Source organism: Rhamphochromis longiceps, linkage group LG12 (assembly GCF_057381845.1).
Source record: "Rhamphochromis longiceps isolate RC_006_pf linkage group LG12, R_longiceps_female_GT1.1, whole genome shotgun sequence".
Taxonomy (NCBI): Eukaryota; Metazoa; Chordata; class Actinopteri; order Cichliformes; family Cichlidae; genus Rhamphochromis; species Rhamphochromis longiceps.
The window spans coordinates 11,855,943-11,880,127 of NC_140568.1; the positions used below are offsets into that span (position 1 = coordinate 11,855,943).

General features: G+C 41.0%; 1 protein-coding gene across 2 annotated transcripts; it reads right to left on the reverse strand.

The window, feature by feature from the left end:
- Positions 1 to 1,142: 1,142 nt before the first annotated feature.
- On the reverse strand, positions 1,143 to 11,096 carry tbx1 (T-box transcription factor 1). 2 transcript variants are annotated; one of them, XM_085424766.1, is made up of 8 exons: positions 10,512 to 11,096; positions 8,910 to 9,300; positions 6,727 to 6,828; positions 6,166 to 6,337; positions 4,856 to 5,011; positions 3,690 to 3,757; positions 2,999 to 3,099; positions 1,143 to 2,218 (listed from the first exon to the last, which is right to left on the reverse strand). In XM_085424766.1, the coding sequence occupies exons 1-8, from the start codon at positions 10,693 to 10,695 to the stop codon at positions 1,836 to 1,838; spliced, it is 1,557 nt and encodes a 518-aa protein (XP_085280892.1). In that variant the 5' UTR covers positions 10,696 to 11,096; the 3' UTR covers positions 1,143 to 1,835. The 2 variants fall into 2 exon arrangements, with proteins under 2 accessions (XP_085280892.1, XP_085280893.1); XM_085424767.1 differs by having other exon boundaries at positions 8,910 to 9,249; positions 10,512 to 11,094.
- Positions 11,097 to 24,185: the final 13,089 nt, after the last annotated feature.

Genomic DNA, 24,185 nt, shown 5'->3' on the forward strand with positions numbered 1-24,185 from the left:
GCATGCTGAGTGAATGTGTATTTTTGTTTGTTAAAGAAACAAATCAGCTTTTCTTTTGCTAGTGTTGGGCAGCTAGCATAAAACTATTACACATCCGGGTCCTAATTAGGTTTCTAACGAAACCTTGCTGGCGCGGCCTGTGTATAAACCTTTGTTGCAAACGCAATAACTTTAAACTTTAGTCCCCACCCAAACAAGCGAAAACAATTATACATCTAATTAGCGTTTAAATGAGTGGAAACATTATTTAACCTCTGTCACCTTTACAAGCCATTAAACAGTCAGGCCAGGCGCCCTCGGGCATCCCCCTCTGCTAAATGACGGCCGGCTTCGAGAGAGAGAAAAAAATACATTATTGAAATGAATCATTAGTTTACGTTTCCTTTTGTATCGTGACAGGCACAAATCCCAAAGCAGAATTTCCCCCATTTCAGACAGATTAACCTTGACAACAAAGCATTCCTCAGAGGGCTTCAAATAGGAGATGGAAATGACCGCACAGATAAGAGGAGGGTCACATTCTCAAAATATCGCCCCACTGTCCTATTATATATGAGCAATGATATCCTTTTGACGGGAAAACGACAAATGTGGGGGTTTTGTTTTTTGTTTTGGCCTGTTTGCGCCCCATACAATTTATTTTCTATGTTTTGATAAGTAAGTGCCTGAAAACATGAAAATTACTTCATAGGTATAGTAATAGCATGACATTCAAAATTCATTGTCTATGAGTCATACATATGCAATTTGTATCTTGTTGTATCAATAGTACCAAAAGGTTTTAATTTTAAAGACTTTTACTGCCGCCTTGCAATAAATTTAATGCATTAAACTACTAAACTGCAGTAATGTGAACAGAGCCGATTTACTCTACTTGAGGATATAAGATGTGTGGTTGATGAATGCATTTGTGTATGAGTGTGTGTTTTTATGAATCCAGGTGCAGATTTTAACATTTTGAACTATAAAGGGCTCTTATGTTTACACAGCTTCCAAGTCATGCCTGCCAGTGACTGAAACAGCAGCAGGGGACACCGCGGCCTATTTCAACAGGGCAAATCCGGTTGGAGAAACTTGAACAATGCTGATAGAGAGGAAACCCTCTTCAGCATGTGAGTGGAAGACTGGCACAAATACCTCTGTTTTTATGAATTACAAGAATTTAATGTTTATTTTATAGATACAGAACAGTCATTCTGCTTCATTTATTTACTTTGAATTGCTGCAAGTCAGTGCCATGGTACAAGCTTCTCAGAGCGGCTCAAGAGTGTTTCAAAAATCAAATCTTGACGTTTTTTTCTTGTTTTTTTTTTCCTCAAACAAAAACATTTCAATGTGTTTCGGCACACCCTCTCTCTCTGATGACATGCAAACGTCTCGTCTACCTAGAAAGGCTGATGGACTATATAACATATGGCTTTTTTGAAAGCAATAAAAACAAGGCAAATCAAAAAGTGCATCCAACACACAAAAAAAAAAAATCAATTCCAGTCTGTGATGAAAGTCTGTGTTAAGTTGAGGTCTCTCCTCTGTCCTCACTTTGCTGGCTCAATGTCTGCACTGCTCAGGTAGGAGGTGGCCTGATGTAGACCTATTGCCATTTTCAGTTCAAAGGTCAAAGCAGACCTCTTCAGGGGCCTAGAACAGATGCCCATTGTTGACGCAAAGATGCATTTCCTTTAAATAAATACAGCAGGGTTTATCCAGCAGAAAGGAGTTTCAGCCCGTGATTGCACCCTGCAGGTTGCTTAAGCCATCGACAGGCAGGATTGTGTTTCCTGTCTGTTTCCATTCCCACAGTGCTGCTTGCTGTTAGCCCTGGTGGACAGCAGTCATTATCTGGGCCCATAGTCATAGTTAGAGGGGCCGCTGGTGGCTGAATACATGTTAGTTGTGGCAGGGTTCATGTGGTGATGGTATGTGTGTCCTCTGATACTAGGTAAAGGGTAGGGTGACGGCCTGGTCTTGGCTCCCAGGTAGTGTTCATAGGTGGTGGGGTACTTGTAGGGGTGGTGGTGCAGGGTGTCCGGGGGTAGAGGGTGGGGATCTGGCCGAAGGTCGTGGGGAGGGCTGGGCCGGCCGCTTGTGATCGGGACGGCGTGCAGGCCTCCTGGGACGGGCAGGGCGGGGCTGAGGACCCGGGACATCAGCTGGTGAGCTGGGTCTGCGTGTATAGGCGTGCCGCTGGGGTCTCGCTCATATTCCCGCCTACTGTCTTCTGTGAAGGTAAGGAGACAAGAACAGTCAGCCAACATGCAAATACCCACCACTAACAATATTTTCATAGTTTCTGCACTGAAAAGCACAATAAATTACTGCAGGTACAAGTTTTTGAATACTCAGTGTTTTTGACTTGTAGGTGTTAAGAGATTGCATATAATGCTTAATAAATAAGTGCATTTTTTACAAGTGTAAGCAATGTTTAGGTAACTATGAAGTGTACACAGAAGTCTGTCACATTATTGTTTAAATAAAAAATTCTGCATTTCAGTCGAAATGTTGCAGAATAAATTCCAGACAGCAGCTTCCCAGCTTATATTTCTCTCAGATGAAATGTACCATTTAAAGCTAATAGGAAGCTCCCACTTTTATAAACATTTAATTGATTTAATTCTTATTATAGAACTACGGTAATAAATACGTCAGTCATCGTCATGTCAAAGAAATCCAATTTCCATTGCCTGCTTTACTGCGGTATGACGCTGCGGTCTGTTATAAAACCACATAAGAACCCCTATTATGTTTGCAGTGGATGACATTGACTGGCTGATATTTGATGTTTAATTAAAAGCCATCACTGGCCTGATGCTGCAAATGCATCACTGGGCTTCTGTTAAGGATAAGGTGGGGAAAGAAAAAAAAAAGAAAATGAAAGAAGAAGTGAAGTATACTGACAGCTGAAATAAAAGATGTTATTTAGAAATGCTGAATGAATTTTCAGGACCATATTTCATGTTTGATAGCAGTTTTGAAATGAAACAAAGAGCGAGCTGCAGACCTTTCTCTGTGCCGTTCTGCTGAGGGGGAGATGACATTGGGTTTCTTGTTCTGGCAAAGGCACTCATTATTGGCAGAGAGCCTGGTCTGTGATTCCTGGGCCTGGAGCAGGGAGAGTGGATTCAGTTACTCATTTAATGAATGTCAAAGGCACAGTTTCTTTATTATGTATTAAAATGATCCACATTTTAATCTCGTGGATGAAATGTACACAGAATACAAATGTGGAACAGCCGTACATTACTCAGATTATGTTTTTGTTAAATAATAAAAACAATCCTCTATAGTTCTGTGCAATTTCTCATTGCTGGTTTTAAAAAATGAAGTGATCTGAGTCATTTCCAGACATGGAAGCAGTATTTCCATTTGTTGAAGTTGTCTGAGTAAAGTATTTGGGTGGAGTTTTGCTACCTTGTCTCTAATGCCAGTGTCTGATGATCTGTTAGTGACAGAAAATCACACTTGGCTGAGCTTCAAACAATATCCAGTAATTTCTGAAATTTACATCACCTTGTGTTCTTTCCTGTGGCAAGTTCCACCCCATCTGCCCCATGTGAGACATTAAACAAGCAACTAAACTATTTTGCAAAAGCTTTCTGGCCCTGGCCTGCTCTGCAGTGCAATTTTTTTTACAATCATGTGGAAACATGCCAATAAAATGGTGGCCTAATATATTTCATTGGAAAGCTCACCAGTCCTCTGGGTCACAGTCCCTGAAGCCCTTTGCAAAGGGGTTACTGGCTATCTTCAGCTGTGTGATCTGAAAGTAAAGGGCAGCATAAAATCAGTCATAACGCTAAACACAACGCCTTTCCCGCTTACATCACAGCATTTACTTATTAGAAAGGATAGCAGCGAAAGTCAGGTGTAATACACAGAACACTCTGTCATAATAACACACACAGCTGTCTTAAATGCAGGTTTGATGGCTACAGTATCATGTATATTTCATTTATTATTATCATTACTTTTATTACTATTATTATTATTGTTGTATGTAATTGTGCTCTTCTATAGCATTTACACCCATATAATGTCATATACAGACAGGTTTGCATGTGGGGTAAGAAAAGAGTCAGTTATTATTTTTAATATCACTTTAATAGCTTTCTTATCATAATGATCATCATCATATAATTTTATTATATTTCATGTTAAATGTATGTGCATTTTTTTTTTAAATTTTAGCTCAATTTACATTTTATATGGAAGTAAGAATCCTTACGAAAAGACGCAGAGCGCCTTCGTGCGTAAAAGTAATTTATTTACCATTTGCCATAAACATTCAGCATCAAAACAGAAGCGGCTTGTTTTTAGTCCGTGTCCTATCTCCGTGAGCTAACGGGTCTATTAATCACCGTCACGCAGCGGCTCCCACACACTTGGATTCGGTGTAAATAGCTGAAAGGAAAACTGAAGCCAGGTTCCTTCTATCGTCGTTATGAGTCGCTCCAAATAAGCGATGAGCGCACTGATGTTTGAATCTAAACAGACACGGGGACTGATGGAAAACAGAGTAGGGAGCACGCGGGGATGGGGTGCAAGCTGAGCTCACAGAGCAGAGGCAACATTTGGGCGAAAAAAGCGGAATTATTTTTTATTTTTTTACGCAAACGCATAAGACAGCCTCGATTAAACAGTAGTTAAAAATACACATTTTAAAGTCTTTAGTTACTGAATTCGGTTTAACGTAACACGCTTACATTACCTCTCTGTGCTGATACGTTATTCATGCCATAACTGCACTGCGCGCATCATGTTTGAACAACACACGGTTTCTGTGTGCGTTTAGTTGCTGGCTTCTCTTGCACGACAGACCGTATTTGAATTTAGATGGAGGGTCATAAAAGTCGCTTACCCTGTGGTTCTGGTACGCTGTGACCGCTGTGAAGCGGGTTTCCTCAAAAACAAAGGTTTTGTAATTCTCCTCTGCGTATTTCTCGCTGTCCTTCCGGGGATCCACATAAACCACATGAAACCTGGGCTGGTAGCGGTGCATGGAGTTCAGAATGATCTGTAAAAAAAAGCAAAGCAAGCCTGCTCAAGGACCGTCGACTTAAAGTGTACAAAAAGATCATCTTTGATCGCATGCTTCAGAAAAAACCCAAAACAAAACATGCGATTGAAAATGATCACTGACGAGAGATTTAATGAATAATTAAATAAATAATCGACAATGTTAATTTAAATTGCACTGGAATAAGGTAAAACGTGGTCAAGACCAAATGAGACCCGGGTTCGATCTATGAAACGTTTTTACCGCGTCGGCCATCTCCACGATTGTATGAGCAAATTTGGTAATCTAAATAACACAATACCCCGAGGGAGCCTGGGTCTCCCCTTAAAATCCGTTGGCATGCAGATACAGTTCTAGCTAAACAGTAATATTGTAAATATTTAAGGGCCGACTGAGAATATATCATGTGGATGGCTCTCATTTAAACACCGATTAGGCAATAACAGAAGAAAACTAACTTTCTGGTGAATCCTCGGGACACTCGATCTGTTACAGATCATTGTTTTTCAGTATTTGCTTAAGTCCCCCAAACTCTCCTGATTTTACATCTAATGCAAAGACAAGGAAGGGTGGTGGAAGGGTTTGAAATGATTTCCAGTGGTGAAATACTCAACTTCCTTTCAGGGATTTTTGGAGGAAAGCCTCGTGTGCGGTGCCGTGTTTGAGGACAGAAAATAAGCGTTTGGCAAAATCAAAGTTTTAGAGAAAATATCGTTTTTTTAACTACTACAAAATAACTTATATCGATCAGTTTTAGGGGAAGAAAATGTATCTCTCTGTATTATTATTATTATTATTATTATTATTATTATTATTATTATTATTATTATTATTATTATTATTATTACCGGGATTTAAAATAAATACATAAATACAACAATTCTTTTGATTTTTTTGTATTTTGACCGCTTAATGTGGAAATGTGATTTTATGTTAAATTATGCTCTCTAATTAATCAAACAGGCCATCATCTATACTATCACTGTAATCAAATAAATGGTTTTATATTTTTCTTAAATGATTTTCTTAGGGGGAAGAACACTTTATCATTTAACGAGAACTCATGAGGACAAAGTACCCGCTCGCTGTGTGATTTTTCTGGCCAAGCTTGGGCCTCTTGAGCACTCATTTAATTCCAGTTTTGTACTCACATGTCCGTTGTCATCCAGAAGGTTGTTAGTTAACTTTAGTTTATCAAATGAGACGATCTGCTTCATCCACTGTGCGCCTTTGGCCGGAGAGTCTGGGTGGTAATGGACCCTGCCCGGTGTGGCGGGATCAGCTTTGCCTGCCACCAGCCACGACGAGCTGTGGAAAGCATACCTATGAGGGCCATAAAAGGAAATTAAGACCCAAGGTTAGAAGTTGCTCGCTTAGGCATGCAAAGTGTCTATGCATGTGTTGGCGTGTATGAAGAGTAACGACGCTACATAACGCTACCAAACGCTTTAAGATAAAGGGAAAAATAAGACACTTAATTGATCGTTAATGTCAGTATTTAGTCACCAACATGTTTGCAGTATAACGTGGATAATTGTTGAAAAGGATGTGTCTCATTGTTAAGTTCTTAAGTTGTGTTTTCCAAGTTTTTATGCTCATTTTGCTCGGTACCCCAGGGTGGGTCTTAAAAAACCAAGACAAGCACAATGTTTTCCTGTCCCGCCCTGACTGAAAGCGGTGTTTTACTTGTCTGAAGACACATGAAAAGTTACCTGTAACGTTTGTCATCTACAGGCAGGAAGTCCATCAGGAGCATGTAGTCTGCCATGGGATCCATCCCAAATATTTTCACTTGGAAAGTTGGAAACATTCTCCTGACAGAGGAAGAAAAACACGGGGCGACTGTTAAAAAGCAGCAGCTTTAAAGCGGCTTTTAATGCTTTACGCGCTATTTTTCTAAAACTAATCATCAATGTGTGTGTGTGTGTGTGTGTGTGGACGGTGAGTTAGTGTAAGTAAACAAATGATTATGAACAAGTGTGTGTGTGTGTTTTTTTTAAAGTGTGCAGTTTGCAGAAAGAAATGTTGCTCGAGCTTATTTTTGCCCGAGCTCGAGGCTACAACAAGGTTTTTAAGCTCTTGGAAATGACGTGATTTAGCCCGTGCGTAACCGGATAAAAAGTCTCCCTCATCTCAACGGAACTTTGCGTTTGTTGCCATTTAGCTGCGCTGTTGTAACTTCTGGCTGTAACTTCTCTCCTGGTTTTTTGATGAATTCCAGAAACATGAAGATCTAATCACATGTGAATACACACGTGCTCATAAGCGTCACGTGCTTTTTACAGAGTACGGTTTAGAGTTTTTGAACTTTCCATCATCTTGACTATAGGAAAAATAAATAAATAAATATATGTATATATAAATTGAATCTGCAAGCAACAACAAGAACACTCCTGCATACTGATCCACTGATTATGTTATTTTCTTAACAATCATTTTCTCAGTTGACAGCAGAAAATAGGCCGAATCCCTTTTGTGTGTTTTGCTCTGCGTTTTAGTCTACGCTCTGCCCCCTGCACTGTGGCGCTTGTTTTCTCCCCATGCACTACACGGGTTACTATGTAAGAGAGATCCATATCCTCCAAGAACATGAGCCGAAAGTTGAGTAATCCGCCGAGACAGTGAAAGGGATCCTAAAATCAACGCTCAATTAACGTCAGTGTTGTGGCTAGGTGAGGCTGAAGGAGCTTTTAAAGTGCTGTGCTGCAGATCTCCTTTCTCCTGTCACGCAGTGCACGGCGTGGAAACTCAACCCACACTTTTAGGATTTGAGCAATTATGTCATGCCACTTTACATAGATGTGTTTTTTTAAATAAAATAGGAAGCATGGTTAGCACGATGAATGTTAATGTGGAACACTATCGGCTCTTCCTAGGGGTCAGAGGTCAGGAGAAATGTGTTTTGCCTAAAGAGACAAGAAGAATGACGTGTTTTTTCAGCACATTTCAATAAATGATCATATTGTGTTTTATTAATAACCAAATCCAATAGATTTTAGTCCATTAAATGCAACCAAAACTGAGCGCGTGGAGCGGCGCTTCCATAATTTTGAAATCGAAGAAAAAAAGAGAAGAAAAGAAAAGAAACCACTGTAATCGGCTTGTAGGATCTGATCCTACATGTAAAGACTCATAAATTAAAGACCACAATGTTTTTTTTATAACAGCAGTGCGTAAAATTGGGGCAGGATGAGGGCGAAGAAGCCCAGGAGAGTCACACTTATCCTTATTAGATCTATAAAACGCAACTGGATGATGGTGTTTACAGCCGGCACACACACACACACACACACACACACACACACACACACACACACACACACACACACACACACACACACACACACACACACACACACACACAAATACAAGCCTCCTTGTATTTGACCTTGTTTTTGAAACATCTCCAGAAGCTTAAAACGTGTTGTTTGTTTTAAAAAACCGAAGCGAGAAAAAAAAATACATTTTCTAAAGCAGTATGATTTGATGGACAGAGACGTGTGAAAAGTCCGCTGAATATTATTTAAAAAACATCACAGGCCTTCATGTGCATGGCACAAAGTGATGTTTTGCGTCAGCTGCCTGAGCCCATGACGTTATTTAAAGTAGGAAATTATATATATATGACTAAATAGCAAGAGTGAAAAAATATGGAGTATTTTCTTAATGAAATTGTTTTTATTACATTATATAACTTTATTTTCTAGTCTATACTTACAGTTGCTAATCTGCACAGACATTCGCAGAAAAAATAGTTGCTTATCTTTTCCCGGTTTGGTTCTTTGCTCAGATGTTTCAGTATATATTAAAGTATTCTGTCCTATATTATTTTTCGAGTCTGCATGAGGAGAAAAATAACTCCAGCGCCTCTGGCCTGTGTGTAATGGGTACTCACCTGCCGGCCTTGGTGACGATCATCTCCGTGCCTAGCTGGTTAAATTCATCCCATAAAGCTTTCATCTCCAACTGAACGTTAATGTTGGCAACTTTCGGGTTCTTCTTCACTATAGTTTTGCTGTTCGGCGTAGAGTTTGAGGACGATGAGGAGCAATTGGCGGTCCCGTTGTCGTTCGACGGGGCCTGGCCCTGGTTGGATCCCGGATAGTTGTAGTTGTGTTGGGCGGCCGGGCAGGGCTCGAAATGGGACTCATGCTGACTGTAGGGGTCCCCGGGGGAGGGAGAGAGGTGGTAGCCCCCCGGCGTGTTGAGGCTGCTCAGGCTGCTCGTCGTGAAGGCTGCAACATCGCAAAAATGGGACAGCTGCGTCAGCCACGGACTGGATATGGCTGAAATCATCCCAGAAAACTAGATTTTACTAAATATGCCTTTCACTTCAAGTCGATTATAACACAGAGTGAAAAACAGAAGCAGGATTCAGCGATCCCCAGAGGAAAGCGTCAAGCACGAACGCACTCGTTTCGGTTTAAAAAGTTTCCGTCTCGGCTGTTCGGCAGTCCCTGAGGTTTCATCCACTGCCAGCATACTACGGGCTGCCTGATCTAAAATAGGAGACCTCCGAAAAGCAAAGAAAAGAAAAGTTTTCCCCAAAAAGCGGTGCGGGTCCCGTAGAATCTCCGAACTATTCGAGGAAACTAACTCGGCGTGCGCATGAATTGGTTTTCGCTCGTGATCGATCGCGCTGTGAGCGGCCTCTGTTGTGCGCTGCTGCAGTGTGTTAACACTGCACACCAGTCTCCTCTCTTATCTGACGCAGAGGGCCTCCCCTTTGCGATAAAACCGGTTCTTATTTCTATTTAGATAAGGAACTGCAGGTAATGTGCCTTTTCTTCGCCTTGCAACCAGACTGATTGACAGAGAAGTGCGCCCCTTTTTAATGGCTTTTCCGGCACCCATTTAACTTTTGGATAAGGATATCGCCCACATCACCCCCGTTAACAAACAATGGAGGATGTGCCAGGCAGAGGGGAGTGCAAACGCTCTACAAGGTAAACACACATTGATTTGCATGAACAAACAAACAGGCAGCAGGTGACTGCAGCCCTCTCCTGATGGACAAATAGACGCATGGGATGGATATACAGCCCCCCACCCCCCTCCAAGCTGGGAATGATTATTATAGTCTGTTTTTACCATTACGCACGGGGCGCCCGTGTAAACCCTCCTCCTCTTGGCTTCATGCTGAATGTATGTGATTCTGTCCACGAATTAAAGTTGTTTCTTGGTACACCACTTTGGGATTTTGGCACGTTTGAACCCCCCCCGCTACCCACATTCTGACTGTTTTGTTTCCAGACTTCTCCTCAGTGATGGTGAACACGGCGATTAAAATCTGCAGAATTTTTTTTCACAGTGGCTCAACTCTGTGACACTTAAAAAAGAAAACAAAGCTGTAATTTCCTTCCATACTTTCCAAAACAACGCACTCATGCGCGGTTTTGCGCATTTCAAAAACGTCGGAGAATCAGGCAAACCCAAAGTTGCTAGGGGGAGAATTTCGGGTGAGACGTACACATGCTACATCAGCAAACACAATTACCTTCCATTTCCCGGGTGACAGTGCTGTAGTGCATTTTAAAGGAACTGTGGTTATGCAGGTCTGACTTGTCCAGGCCGGTGCCGTGTTTTTCAAACGCTGCGTTTCCTGTTTGCTCTGCAGCCGAAATCAGAGAGGCAATACTGAAAGCATTTGCCTTTGGAGAGAGGGGACCGCCGTCGTCCATAGGCAAGAGATCGAGTCGTTAAAAGCCGTCCCTCCTCCTCCTTTTCCCCCGCTTTCCAACCGCGCAGAAAGCAGGAGAAGGCTGTGCACAACGGAGAGGAACATGCGCTAAAATTTGGGGGTGGTTTCTCACATTCCGCCACTGGCTCTCCGTGGGTTCTTATGAAGGTTTTCCCACGATTACAGTGAAGACGCCAAAAAGCCTGGCGATGCTCCGATTTGCGTGACGAACCCCTAAACGCGTCCTGGTGTCAAAGCATAGTTCATCCGCTTAGAAGCGAGAGAGCGGAGTTTCTCCTCCGATCGCTGGCGGGGTGGTGTCATCTGAGTCCTGCCTTGAGGAGAAGCTACTACTGCTGCGAGAATGTCAAAAGTGAGCGAGATCCACGCCTCCCCTGCATCACTGTAGGAAAAAAAAGTGTGCGCGCTCTACACTCGATGTTTTATTTCAATAAGACCTTGTCAGTCATTTGGATTCGACTCCAACGTCACCGCAGTGTCCCGTCTTTAAAGAGCGCCACTTTTCCAGTAAATTACGCGTATGTGCCGGCGTGCGCATACTTAGATTTCTCGAGAGTTTGCGTGGAGCACGAGGAGCAATAACAGCTCCAAATCTGATGAGTGCTTTGTGCGAGGGTTCAGATCCAAAATGCAGTTTTCTTTAAAAAAAGAAATATGGAGACAAAAATAAATATCAAGTAACCCACACATCTGACTTCTTTCTCAGATGCTTTGAACGTTTAGTGAGTCAAAAAAAAAAAAAAAAAAAAAAAAAAAAGAAAAGAAAAGAAAAGAAAGAAAGAAGAAAAAAGCAGAATATAACGAGAATATGTTTTAATCCAAGCAATTATTTATCTGAGAGGCGCAGAGATGGAAACCAGTCAGAATGCAGATGCACTTTTGACTTTTGAGGAGTGTCCAGCCCCTGTGTGCACACATTTTCCCCCAAAAGCCATCACATTCAATTAGTTTCGTGTCAGACACACCTGGATATACACGACACAGACTCGCAGAAACAGCACCCTTGCAGTCAGTAAAAATGAGAAGCATACACACGTGGGATTTCAGGCTGGAGTTGGACTTGACCTCTCCACCTCCCGCCTTCAGTCTCGCTTTGTTGGTTCTCAGCTTATCGAGGTTCAACTTTAATGTGCAGCGACTCAAGATGTGTTTTGCTGGAAGCTGGTGCGATAGCGACCGGATAGAGTTTAATTTACACTGGAGTCAGTGAATTAAGCGCGAAAGCAGCAGCGGGGTTCTAATGGGATAAAGCAGTTAGAGGATTAGGCCTATTTGTTTTGGATGTTTCTCCATGGGAGGCAGGGAGCATAAATAAACCCCTCCTAGATAGATAGATAGATAGATAGATAGATAGATAGATAGATAGATAGATAGATAGATAGATAGATAGATAGATAGATAGATAGATAGATAGAAATCGAATTGGTTGATTTATTTTGCATTGATCGCTGTCAAAATATTGTAAACCATCACCCACATGATGTATTCCTCCCGGCAGTTTTTTGTTTTTAAAATCTGATATGATGCCATCGATACCGGCTCACTTCATCATTGCCAAGTCGGAAGCCTCCTTTGTAAATAGTTAGGTGATAACAGACAAAATACAGGAGCTCAGCGAAATGGGAAGAGACTGTGTCGGAATTCGCTCAGCCGAGGCACAGTGGACTCAGTAAAATGTGAGCCTGAAGATAATAATAATAATAATAATAATAATAATAATAATAATAATAATAATAATAATAATAATAATAATAATAATAATAATAATAATAATAATAATAATAATAATAATTAATTCGCCCAATACGGGAATATTCAGACCAGCAACCCAAAATAAAGGCATAGCAAACTCTTGCTTGAGTGAATAAAATGCTGAATTTGAAGCTTCAGGGCGACGGAAATTGGGATTTTTATTTTGCCTGTGAGAAAGAGATAAACTCATTTTTGCATCGTGGAAAAAAATAAAAATACCTGCAAACTTTATGTTAACAACAACAAAACAAGATTTTAACGCTGATGATCATAAAAAGGCAGCCAGGCTGACCAGAGTTTAGTAGTTTTCCCTTTGTTTTGTGTTGATTTTAAGCGGCTTTACGCGTTTTTATTGAGTTAAACGGAGCTTTGTGTTTGGACTCTTTGGGCCTTTTTACTCTGTACTCTCTGATAGAGTCTGCAGACTCTGTCACGAAGAGTTTAGCTCATATGGTGCAAAGCTGACATCTAGACAAAGTGAGCAAAGTATGTAAACAGCTCCGGCAAACAGCTCTCACTGATTAGAGGATGCAGGCCCGAACAGCATTTCTCGGCCCACTGGCTGATGGATGCAGAACAGGAATATGTGACATCAGGTAAGGTGCTGTTGATCTCTGAGGATAAAATCACTTTTACTCAACCCGGAGTCATTTTTTACTGAAAAGTCCATGAAGGAAACGATATTTTCTACCGAGGCCAAATTAGGGACTAAGTGCTGTAACAAAGCATCTGAATGAATTTATAATTGTAGGCTCGTTGTGGAAATTAAAGGCCATTCTTGGATTTGGTGATTTGAAAGTTCCTGAAAAGACATTCAAACATTTTACTTTGGTGTTTGACTTGAAAGTACTCTTGATACAAATAAAAACACGTGAATTTAATATTTTTTTCTGTAAGAAAGAGCTAAGTGAACTTTGAATTTTAATTACGCATGATGGCTCTGCTGACACGGAGTAATTCGACATTTTCACCTGGAACTCTTTATTTTAAAATTTTATTGTGGTTAATTAATGCACCGCAAAACGCATTCATGCTTTAGACTGCGCTCCAGTTTTTCCTCTCATTAATACAGGATATGCTTACTTCAAAGTAAGCACAAGTAAGCATACCCTGCATAAAGGTGTAAAGCTATTCTTATTTCTGTTAATGAAGAGACAATAATGATTTGGGGTATCAAAACCACTCTGGTGATGAGTGCCACTTTAAATTCAAATCATAGTTTTTTTTTTTTTTAATAATTTAAAAATATGTTTGCACTTGCTTCGGTCCTATTATTTACCTGATCTGCCGTTGTTAACCTCCAAAGGTGACAGAAGCCAACAGAAGGTAAACCTAGAGAGACTTTGAGCCAGTTGCCGTGCGTCTTGACGCACAAGAATATTCGCGCAAAAGTTTTCCGATAACAATTTTCCAGGATGGTGTGATTGTACTTCTGTCTCAGCGACAGTGCTTCTACACGTTTGGGCAATCAGTCACTCACACACCGCACATATTTATGTTGTCGGTGGTCTTCCTGATGGTCTCCTACAAGAGAACCGCTGGCTTCTGTTCCTCCAGTAGGAGAGGCCTGTGTGGTCCTGTATGTCCTGTTTGTGGTAACATGACAAATCACCAAACCACAACCTCTTGCCCGTGCCTCATTAAATTGCACAGATCCATCGTGAAGGCATCGATGGTTGCTATTTTCGTGTTATTAGTAAACAGAGATGTGATTGGGTCGTCGGGATATCTGCATGGACATGTGGGCGCGCTCTGTCTCCTCTGCGTCTTTCTGCTCGATCCCTCTGCTTCTCCCAGACACTCAAACTAAAAGAGCTTATCATCTCCTCTGATGTTTGTACCTGTGTGTCGTGGAGATGTTTAATTAGGCTGTCTGTGCCGCAGTCAGCCTGATAAGATTATTATTTACGCGCTCATATTATTTGACAGACAATAAATCATAGCATCTTCCGCTGGTTATAAAAACAAACAAACAAACAAACAAAAACACAACAAACAAACAAAACAATGATTTGCACATTCTACCCGAAGCTATTGAGACCTGTGGAGACTCCACGTATAAAACTCCGTGCTATCTAAATAATGGTCAAAATCTCAGCATATAGAGAACTGAGTGAGAGGAAATACGCCGCTGACCGCTAACAGCAGAAGGCCCGGGGTGTCCACGCTCACCGCGGGGCTTCAGGGAACGCACAGAGGCGCACTTTACGCAGGAGGGAAGACTAAAACATGCCTCATATACAATCATGACAAGGAAAACTCATGCAAATAAAGTTCTAAACATAAATAAAATGAACTTAATTTAACTGAAATAGAATATATTTATTTTCAACTCCCGTAAAATAAATATAAGCAAGCGAGCCGTTGATTAAACTTATTCTAGAAAAACGCTCTAATTTATGATTTTTGTGTTAGTTAATATGAAATACATGTATTTATCAATAAAAACAGTGCAAGTAAATGTTATAATTTGCTACCGGAAACTCTGATGGTTATTAATAGGGCTAATAATAATAATCCCCCCCCCCCCCCCAAAAAAAAAACAAAAAAAAAAAACAACAAAAAAACTAAACTAAACTAAAAACACACATTTCTTTTGCTATAATATAACCCAAGCTTTGTAGGAATAACTCATCATAATGCGATCTTTTTTCGGTTAAGTAATCAGATAGAAATTTATTATTATTATTATTATTATTAAAGTCTCTCATGTAAAACATTAAAAAGGGACATGTTGTTTGTCTTTTCAGTCGATGGAAACGTTCTAGTTTCTTACAGCGCTATGGTCTAATTTTGTAGGCTGCTTCAGTTTGTGAATGCCTCCATTTACTTGTACGGTTAACAAAAATGTTCCCCCTTTTCCCCTAAATGAGCTGGCATTTTGAGTTTTTTTCACTGCAAAAAAAAGTCCAAACATTTGACCACAGCGATGAATATTTCTCTTATGTCCATCATAATTTTGTTTTTCATTGGGCTATTTGTAAGTCCGTTTCTAGGATCTGTCACTGAGTGGTTAGTTGGATATTTTGAAGCCTTTCCCCCGTGGAGTCGTTCTGTTGGCATTAAGAATAAATGAGAAAAATCGTTGATATAAACTCGTTATTATGTGCACGCAAATTTAAAATCGTATTGTTACGATTTTAACAATGGCGCAATGTGGCGCTTAAATACCGACGGAATTTTGCGCTCATGCGGTGTTCCAGATGTTAGCAGAGCTACCGCATCCTCCAATAGCCTTTCAGCCATGCGTAAAGGCGCACAGTAATGGAAATATGCCACCAAAGCAGTATTGCATAAAATGTAATCTAATAACATGCAAAGTATAATAAGACGTGTTCCTTCCGTATCTTATGTGAATTAATTTATTGTGAATGTTTTATAATTGGTAGAAAATCTATTTGTCTTTTTGGGGGGGCTCTTTCTTTTCTTTTCTTTTTCTTGGAACATTACACTGAATGCTTTAGTTTTAAAAAAAGAAGGAAAAAAAATGAGCACATTTCCGTGCTGACATATTAATGTGCTTTTCCTGTCCAGCCCTGTTCTTCTTTGTATTTGGGGTCATCATAAAAGCGTAAAAACACAATGGAAACGAACTCAATGGCCGACCAAAGGTGAAAATCATGATTCCTTCAGTCCCAGGCAAATTCCAGAATATATTCCCACACTTTGGAAAAACAGACTATAGACTTTATTGTTAATATTCATGGCAAATAAGAGGATGCAGGTAATTGGTTTTTGGAACAGCTTAACTTAACAGGTGTTTAAAAAAAAATCTTCCTACAGAATACATGCATTGCTTAATAGATTCTGACGTTTGACATCCTCATTTCCCGTTCTGTTTGTCCAAGCTGCCAAGCATGCAAAATTAAATAGAAACAAAGGAAAAAAAAGCACAGTTTTGACTTTCTCCCTCCCCCCTTTGCAGTTGTCTGGGGAAATGTGTGCCAGTGCTATTTATTTATTTTGGGAAGGAAGATCCTATCTCCACATGTCTTCTCAGAGTTAAAGAAGACAGGCCTGACAGCTGCCAACTGTGCCCTTCAGCAGGATCTCTGCAGCCTGGTCAGTATGTGCTAGCTTTGAATCTCTGCGGCCCGACTACACCTCAAGCAACAGTGAGCAGGAGAAAGGGGGGAGCAGGCAGTTATGATTCAGCTGCTATTACATTCCTATTAAATACAGTTTATTGTGAGGACCTGCAGAGAACATGTACAAGAGTGATTCTATAGATAATTAAGGCATTAGTTAGTCGTGGTTCTCGTGCATTTTTATCCTGAGTTTGCTTTCTGGAGTTGTTATCGACTGAAATTCTCATAGAGAGAATGAGAAAGCAAAAAAATAAGTTTGGAATGTGAGTGTAGGACATAGGAAGGGTGGAGTGGGGGGGTGGAGGCTGCTCAGAGTCAGATCCCTTTTCAAAATCACTTCTTCTCTTTTCCCTCCCGTCTTTGTTTTAAAACTGGGAAGCTTTTAGCTTTTGAAAAGTATCCTTTTCCTATCTGTTACACGGCGGCCCCAGTCGTCATCACCTTGCCTCTCCTCGCAGCCCTATTGGAGCTCCGGTAAATAGCTGGCATTCCTGCCACAAAGAGCCGATGATGTGGGCCCGGAGCCCTCCGTGATCTCCCCAAATTAATTAAGGTCTTTCTTCTCTCTGAGCGGGATCTGCGGCCTTTGTCTCTCTAATACGTCTTAAGCCTAGTATTAAATGGAAGGGCAGAGTCTACGCTCATTATAAATCTGTCACTGCCTGCTTTGCTCCTCCTGGCCCGGCCCGTGATCCTAAATAGGCTTCAGTGTAGCTGAGCAGCCATCCTCCAGTCTGGCTCTTGCCCCCTTGCCTCCTCCTTATCTGACGCCCCTCCTTGCGCCCCACTGGCTTGGTATTTATTTGAATATGAGAAGCCCTGCTTGTTGTTCCTGGCAGGGGGGGACTCGAGTCTGAGACCCCCACCTCCTCACCACCAAAACACCACCTCATGCCCCTCGCTTCTTCCATCTCTCTATCCCCCCAGAATGGAATCTGTCCTCCCTCAGCCACCTCGGTTTGTTCACTCTTCGCTGGCCTCTGCTGATTTTGTGAACTTGAATCCCGACCCTCTATTCAGACCCCATCGCAGGCAGGTTCACTGTGCATATGCGTTTATCGTCAACTGTGTTCCCTTGCTAGCAGAAATTAATATGTGTGTTAGCGTATTTAAGGTCCTGAGCCAACAGGGTGGCCAGACTCTGCTTCTTTTCTTTCAAAAACTCATCTGAGAGGATATTTAATAAGTCTCCGTGGCCACAAAACCCACCTTTCGGGGACCAATCCCTTTCCTCACCTCCCTTCCTCCCTCTCACTTGGCTCGTGTGGAGAACGGGTCCAGCCTCAGGGGTTGGTAAGATGATGAGTCCTTCGTATGTCTCGGATGTAAAACAGTTAAGGTGTTTAGTGGATTTGGCAATTAATTCTGTGACTTCAGGTTCAAGATCATCTTTTTGCCAGCAGCAGAAAATGGATAACATGCCCATGAGAGCGACCCCCACACCTGCCAACCCCTGACAGTGAAATTAAGAGGAGCAGAGTCATGCAGAGATTTGACCTTGAGGAATGCCAACGCCACACCCTCAACTGGAAATGCAGAACAGAGGAAACTGGAAAAAAATATGCTACAATGCTGCTTTTTGTTTGGGCGTACAGGAGATTTGGGTTGATGGGGGAATATCAGGCTTTCCTGTGCTCCTCTTCCAAGATGAAGCAGGAAGTCACAGAGGAGGTAAACAATGTGCAGAAATTTAGCCAGGCCCAAGCGGAGTGGAATTTAGGGCACCATCATCCCTGTTGGCATTGCTCTGCTCCAGTTAATAATGGACATTGTACCCACCCACCCATCCCCACCCCCGCTTCCATGCAGCAAATATTTCCCCATCTTAGAAAATGTTTACATTCAGCTTAGCTCAGTGTAAAATGACCTGCAGAGACTCGGCTCAGTGGTGGTTTCCCTTGCATCAACCACATCTCAGGCCTTAAGGTCACAGATCTTGCTCTGTTGCGTCTTGTCCCCCCAGTCACTCGCAGAATCTGTCAAGAGCAAGCCTCCACCAATCAGAGCTGGCGCTGGGCAGTTTGATGCTAATTACAGTGATTCATCTTGTCAGGCACTTCCTGCCACCACATGTTGGTTTTGATCTCTTCCTCCACAGCACGGTGACAGTGAACGATGAGGGACCATGTGGCCCGGCACTGTGCCATGGAAACCGGCACCGGAGTCTCCACGCTGGCCGCAGCACCAGCACGGAACTGCATGTCAGGGTTTGGAAAGAGCAAGTCCAGTAGGGAGTGGGGGAGATTTCGCCGGCTGGCTAATTGCAGACCCAAAAGTGTAACTTTAGGTGATAGGGGGATTAAGGCATGTTGACTTGTGTTCACTGGGGGGCTAAACTGACACTCAGTTCCCCCCAGAGCGGACAGTTCCTGAAGCCCCCTGGAGTTGGCTGGGCGGTCTGGGTCACATTAAGGGGGTACTGTGTGGCCTGTTAGGGCAGACCACATGACCAGCTCCTCTAAAACAAGCACTGCTGTGTCCATAATGTCAAACACTTCCTCCATCTGCATCCATTAGCCAGCTCTGGTGGTGGTGAGGAACATTTGAGAACCCAAGGAAAACAAAAGGTCCAGAGATTATGCTGCACAGCTATAATGAAAAAGTTCCCCCTCTTATTTTACTGAGCAAGGAGGAAAAATGTACTTTGTTTCATAGCTTGAAATTAAAATAATATTTGATTATGTTGTTTTTAGTATCATTTATATACAATGGTCAGTGTTTATTGTAATCACACAGGCTGTTTCGAACATTTGTGGCCGTGTTTGTATTTACGCACTGTTTACAGCCCTGTGTGGGAGTTCTAGAAAATGTTTACTCACACGGATTCACAAAAAAAGTATTAGATAAAAGTCATATTTTATTTATTTTATGGTCCAGCACACCAGGCTTCAAAAAATATTAGTAAATGTCATCTGTTTTTCCTTTTTGTTCCTTTTTTTTGCATCAAGGTTATCAAAATATATAATATTTATCACACATTCTTATTAAAATACACATAAAATAGGCGACACGATTAAACAAATGCTATACGCTAACATTTAAACTATCATTCATAAGAAAACTGAATAATCACACATCACCCAGAATGTTTATTAATCATTTGTTTTATTCATCGAAGCATTAAGAACTCGCAAAACAGTAGCACTAGTATTCTTCATTATACACTGTAAATGAAATATGCAGGAGACGTTCTAAAGTCATGTAACTAAACAAATTAATATACATTTTAAAATATTCGAGAATTTAATATTTATTTATGTATTTATATCTAATTTTACATTATAAAACAAAACTTGGGTTGTTATATTTTGTATTTATTTTTTAATTAGATTATTTATGTTTGAAAATAAAAAAGGCCTCCAAACCATGCAAAGTAGTATATAATAAAACCAAACTAAAACAAAAATCAGTCAAATCAAATCAAAATTTCCTCAATCAGAAATGATTCAAAATGTAACCTTTTTTCAATGAAATGTTTCTGATTTTACAATAAAGCTCAATAAATAAAGCAGCATTAGAGTTCTGTTTAACAAGTATGGCTGCCACAGTTCAAAGACCACTGATATCAGTTTACCCCACCCTTACTTCCACGAGCACTTATTGTTCTCTTCTGCTTTGTACAACATGGATGGAGTTTCTGACAGTCGAGCCAGGCGAGAACAAATCTTTCTCATCATACGTGCTCCATGTGGCTCTCAGTGAGAGGCCCTAAACACCGGAGTGAGCTGGATGTGGGGAAAGAGAGAAAAAAAAAGCGCCCTGTTGTTTGGGTCTGATTTCTTAGCTCATTAATCTTCACTGCAGTCATACAGTTTGTCTCACAGACTGGCATATTTTCAGCCAGTTTGAATGTAATGATATTTATGAGAACATGTCCTCACTTGCTGTATGTGTCTTACAGTATCTGACATCATTGTCCTAGATACCGAGTTGTGTTTACATATGACTAAGAGGAAGAAGGCTGGACATTAATATTCTTCACTTTGTGTTTTTTTTTAAATTTCCCCTCTCAGTAAATTTGTAAACTAAAACCATTTTTTTGCCGGCCCGCAACATCCTTCCACAGTTGTTTTAATTACTGAGGTACATAGAAATAATGTAACTAATAAAATAAGCTTTGATGTTGAAAATTAATCAAACTATTTTTTTATTATGTTAAAATCTGTCCTTTGGAGCGACGTGGTATTTAAAAAAACAAACAAACTTAAAAAAAAAAGAAAAAGAAAAAATAAAATATGAAAAAGGCTCAATATGTAAAAAAACCCCAACACATAAGATTAGTTGATAAAATGCAGCAAATATCAGATTCTTTTCTTTTTTTTAATTTCATATATTAACCCAATTTTTACACACACAAATCTTAATTTTACATCCAAAACTTTGTTCAATAACACGAGTAATGAAATAATTATTTCACAGAAACATGCATTTTTGATTAATTGCTGTTTTGACAGCTGTAATTTATTCTGGCTCAACTGAACCTTCATTAAATTCAGTGTAAACAGATGTAATGTTGCATACTTTATAAAACATTATTCATCTGCTGGCTGCAAAAATAAATCACTGCTCCACTGCCGGTCCGGCTTGCAGCAGGTTGGACAATGTGAGCGACTGTGATCTGTGCATGTGTGTGTCTGTGCGTGTGTCTTTAACTTGGAAAAAGCAGTAGCTCCCCTGTGTGGTTTGCTTGTGTAAGAGCACCTGTCACAGGGGGAGAGGTGGGCATTTGGGCATCAGGGTTGAAACCTTGCGGCACAGCGAGAAGTAGGGCTTGCTTGATGAGGTGCTGACATTAATAAAGGCAATCACTCTGTCACTCAGTGAGCCTAATGTACCTGGATTAAAGCAGCCGCTTAACTGGAAGTGAAACGTTACCTGGAAGCTTTGAAATCATGCTGCAATGAGGCTGCTGTGCGATGGGCATATAAATATTACACGCATGTGCTCTTCTAGTCGAAAAGAAACCCAGGAAAAACAAAGAAACAAGCTCTGTCATCACACACGCATTTACACCTTCACAAGACCTACTAGACCTGAAAACAATCACTCACATTTTTGTTGTTGATTTAGCAGAAAAACTGTCATTCAAGTTTCTGTGATACTTAGCTTAAAAGTATTTCTCCTCTACCTGATTTCTTAGTTCTTTGCATATTTGTAACACTTAAATGTTTCAGATTAACAAACAGTTTTTAATATTACACAAAGATAACCCAAGTAAATACAAAATTGAGTTTTTAAATGATGACTTTATTTATGAAATCATGTGATTTCATTAAAAAAATGTGATTAAGCACAATTTATTTGGTTTGATTTCACTGGCCACAGCCTGATTAGGCCTGATTACTGCCAGACCTGTTGACAGATGTGACAGAGTAGCCTAAAAGATCTCAGAAATCATCTCTGTGTCTTCTGTGGACTGACAAGAAAGAAGTTGAACTTTTTGGGAAGGTTTAAATCCATCCATCTGCTTATCCATTTTCAGGGTTGCGGGGTGGGTGGGGGTGTCTGTTGCTGGTCTAACATGTGGAGTGGACAGAGACAACCATTTCCACTCACATTCACTCCCGCATTCACACCTATGGGCAATTTAGAGTTACCACTTAACTGGTTTCAATCCCATCTGCCATAAAACTAACACAGCATTTTATAAAGAGCATCATACCAAAAGTCAAACATGGTGGTGGTAGTGTTATGGTCTGGGGCTGTTTTCGTGCTTCAGGACCTGTACGACTTTTTGCAATTGATGGAATCACAACTTCTGTTTTCCACCAGAAAATCCTGAGGGAGAATGTCCAGCCATCAGTTCATGCCCAGTTCTTGGGTTACACAGAAGGACGATGATCCGAAACAGGGCAGCAAATCTGCCTCTGAATGACTCAAAGTGGTTGGAATGGTTTGGAGATGTTTGGCATAACCTCGACAAACCTACAATGTGCCTGAATTAAAAAAAAAAAATCTACAAACAAGAGCGGGCCAAAATTCCTCCAGAGTGATGTGGAAGTCTTATTGCCAGTTATCACAAACACTTGACTGGATTTCTTGCTGCCAAGAGAGGCGCAAAAAGAGATCAGATTTAGGGGGAAATTACTTTTTCAAAATCATCATTTAAAAACTGCATTTTGTGCTTATTGCGGCCGTCTTTGTCTAATATTAAAATTTGTTTAATGATCTGAACCATTTAAGTTTGACAGATATACAAAAAACTAAGAAATCAAGATGGAGGCAAACATTATTTTTCCACAGCACTGTATGGACACAGTTATTTGGCCAGAGGCCCTCTGGTTCAAGTGTATGTTTGGGGTGTGGAGTGATGTTGCTCAGCCTCGAAGGCAGGATCAGGTGTCTCTGTCCAGCGAGGAGTGGAGGAATATTTTCTCATAGCTTGTGCCCTCTCTGGACACTGGACCCTTCACTACCCCCTCCCACCATCCAAATATTTACCTGACATGTCTCTGTGGGTGGTGGCCCATCTACAGAAACATGTATACACACATTTACAATGATGGATGATTTAACATACAGATGTACTCATTTGGTTTTTTTTACTGATTTATGTTTTGAAATGCAAGATTGATGTCAGTGGACAGACAATTTGAAGTATTTTTACTTGACCATTTTCATGCTAAAATGTATACAAATAGGGGCGATCGTGGCTCATAGGGGCGATCGTGGCTCAAGAGTTAGGAGTTCGCCTTGTAATCGGAAGGTTGCCGGTTCGAGCCCCGGCTCGGACAGTCTCGGTCGTTGTGTCCTTGGGCAAGACACTTCACCCGTTGCCTACTGGTGGTGGTCAGAGGGCCCGGTGGTGCCAGTGTCCGGCAGCCTCGCCTCTGTCAGTGCGCCCCAGGGTGGCTGTGGCTACAATGTAGCTTGCCATCACCAGTGTGTGAATGTGTGTGTGAATGGGTGGATGACTGGATATGTAAAGCGCTTTGGGGTCCTTAGGGACTAGTAAAAGCGCTATATAAATACAGGCCATTTACCATTTACAAAGCCTGCGCATATTAAAATAAAATACTGCATGGTCTGAAATGTATTCCTGTGGATTGGAAGAAAAATTCCAAGCATAGGTAGGTGAATGCAGACACACCGACACACACACCTGCACACATGCTTAAACAGAAGTCCATTCCCCTGTCAGGCCTCATTGGTGTCAACACTTTGAAGTTGTTGGCTGCTTGTTTACTGATACAAATTAGCAGGTAAGGCCGGCTTCAGAAGAGCAGAGAGCGTGGCAGGCTTTGTGGGTGGTGGGTCCTGCTTCTAACAACGCAGTCCAACTCATTTTCTTCTACATATCCACTTTTACAGCCTCTCATAGTGAAGGAATGCTTTCAGCCGGGTTCAGCACGCTTAAAGGCCCGAGTCAGGACACTAGAAGCTGGGACGATTTCAGGGCTCGGGGCTCAATCAATACTGCCTGGCATAAAGCAACATGGCCTCCTGGTGTTTAGATTCATCTCTTTTCATAGATATGTTTTAGCTATATATACTTCGTGTCCTGTGCTGTACAGGAGTCTGGTCAAACAAGTAAATCAGTAAATAAGATTAACATAAATTTGATCTTTTTTCCTGAGCTACACAATAGTAAAGTGAAGATTTAGCAGAAAAACTTATTATATTAAAAAAT

Bases quoted from the DNA above. Each gene is read 5' to 3' on its own strand.
- tbx1 (XM_085424766.1), bottom strand. From the start codon at position 10,695: ATGGACGACGGCGGTCCCCTCTCTCCAAAGGCAAATGCTTTCAGTATT. The intron at 5,012-6,165 runs GTGAGTACAAAA...TTTTTTTTACAG, and splicing joins TTCTGGATGACAACGGACAT to ATCATTCTGAACTCCATGCA. The intron at 2,219-2,998 runs GTCTGCAGCTCG...TTACCTTCACAG, and splicing joins GCAGAACGGCACAGAGAAAG to AAGACAGTAGGCGGGAATAT.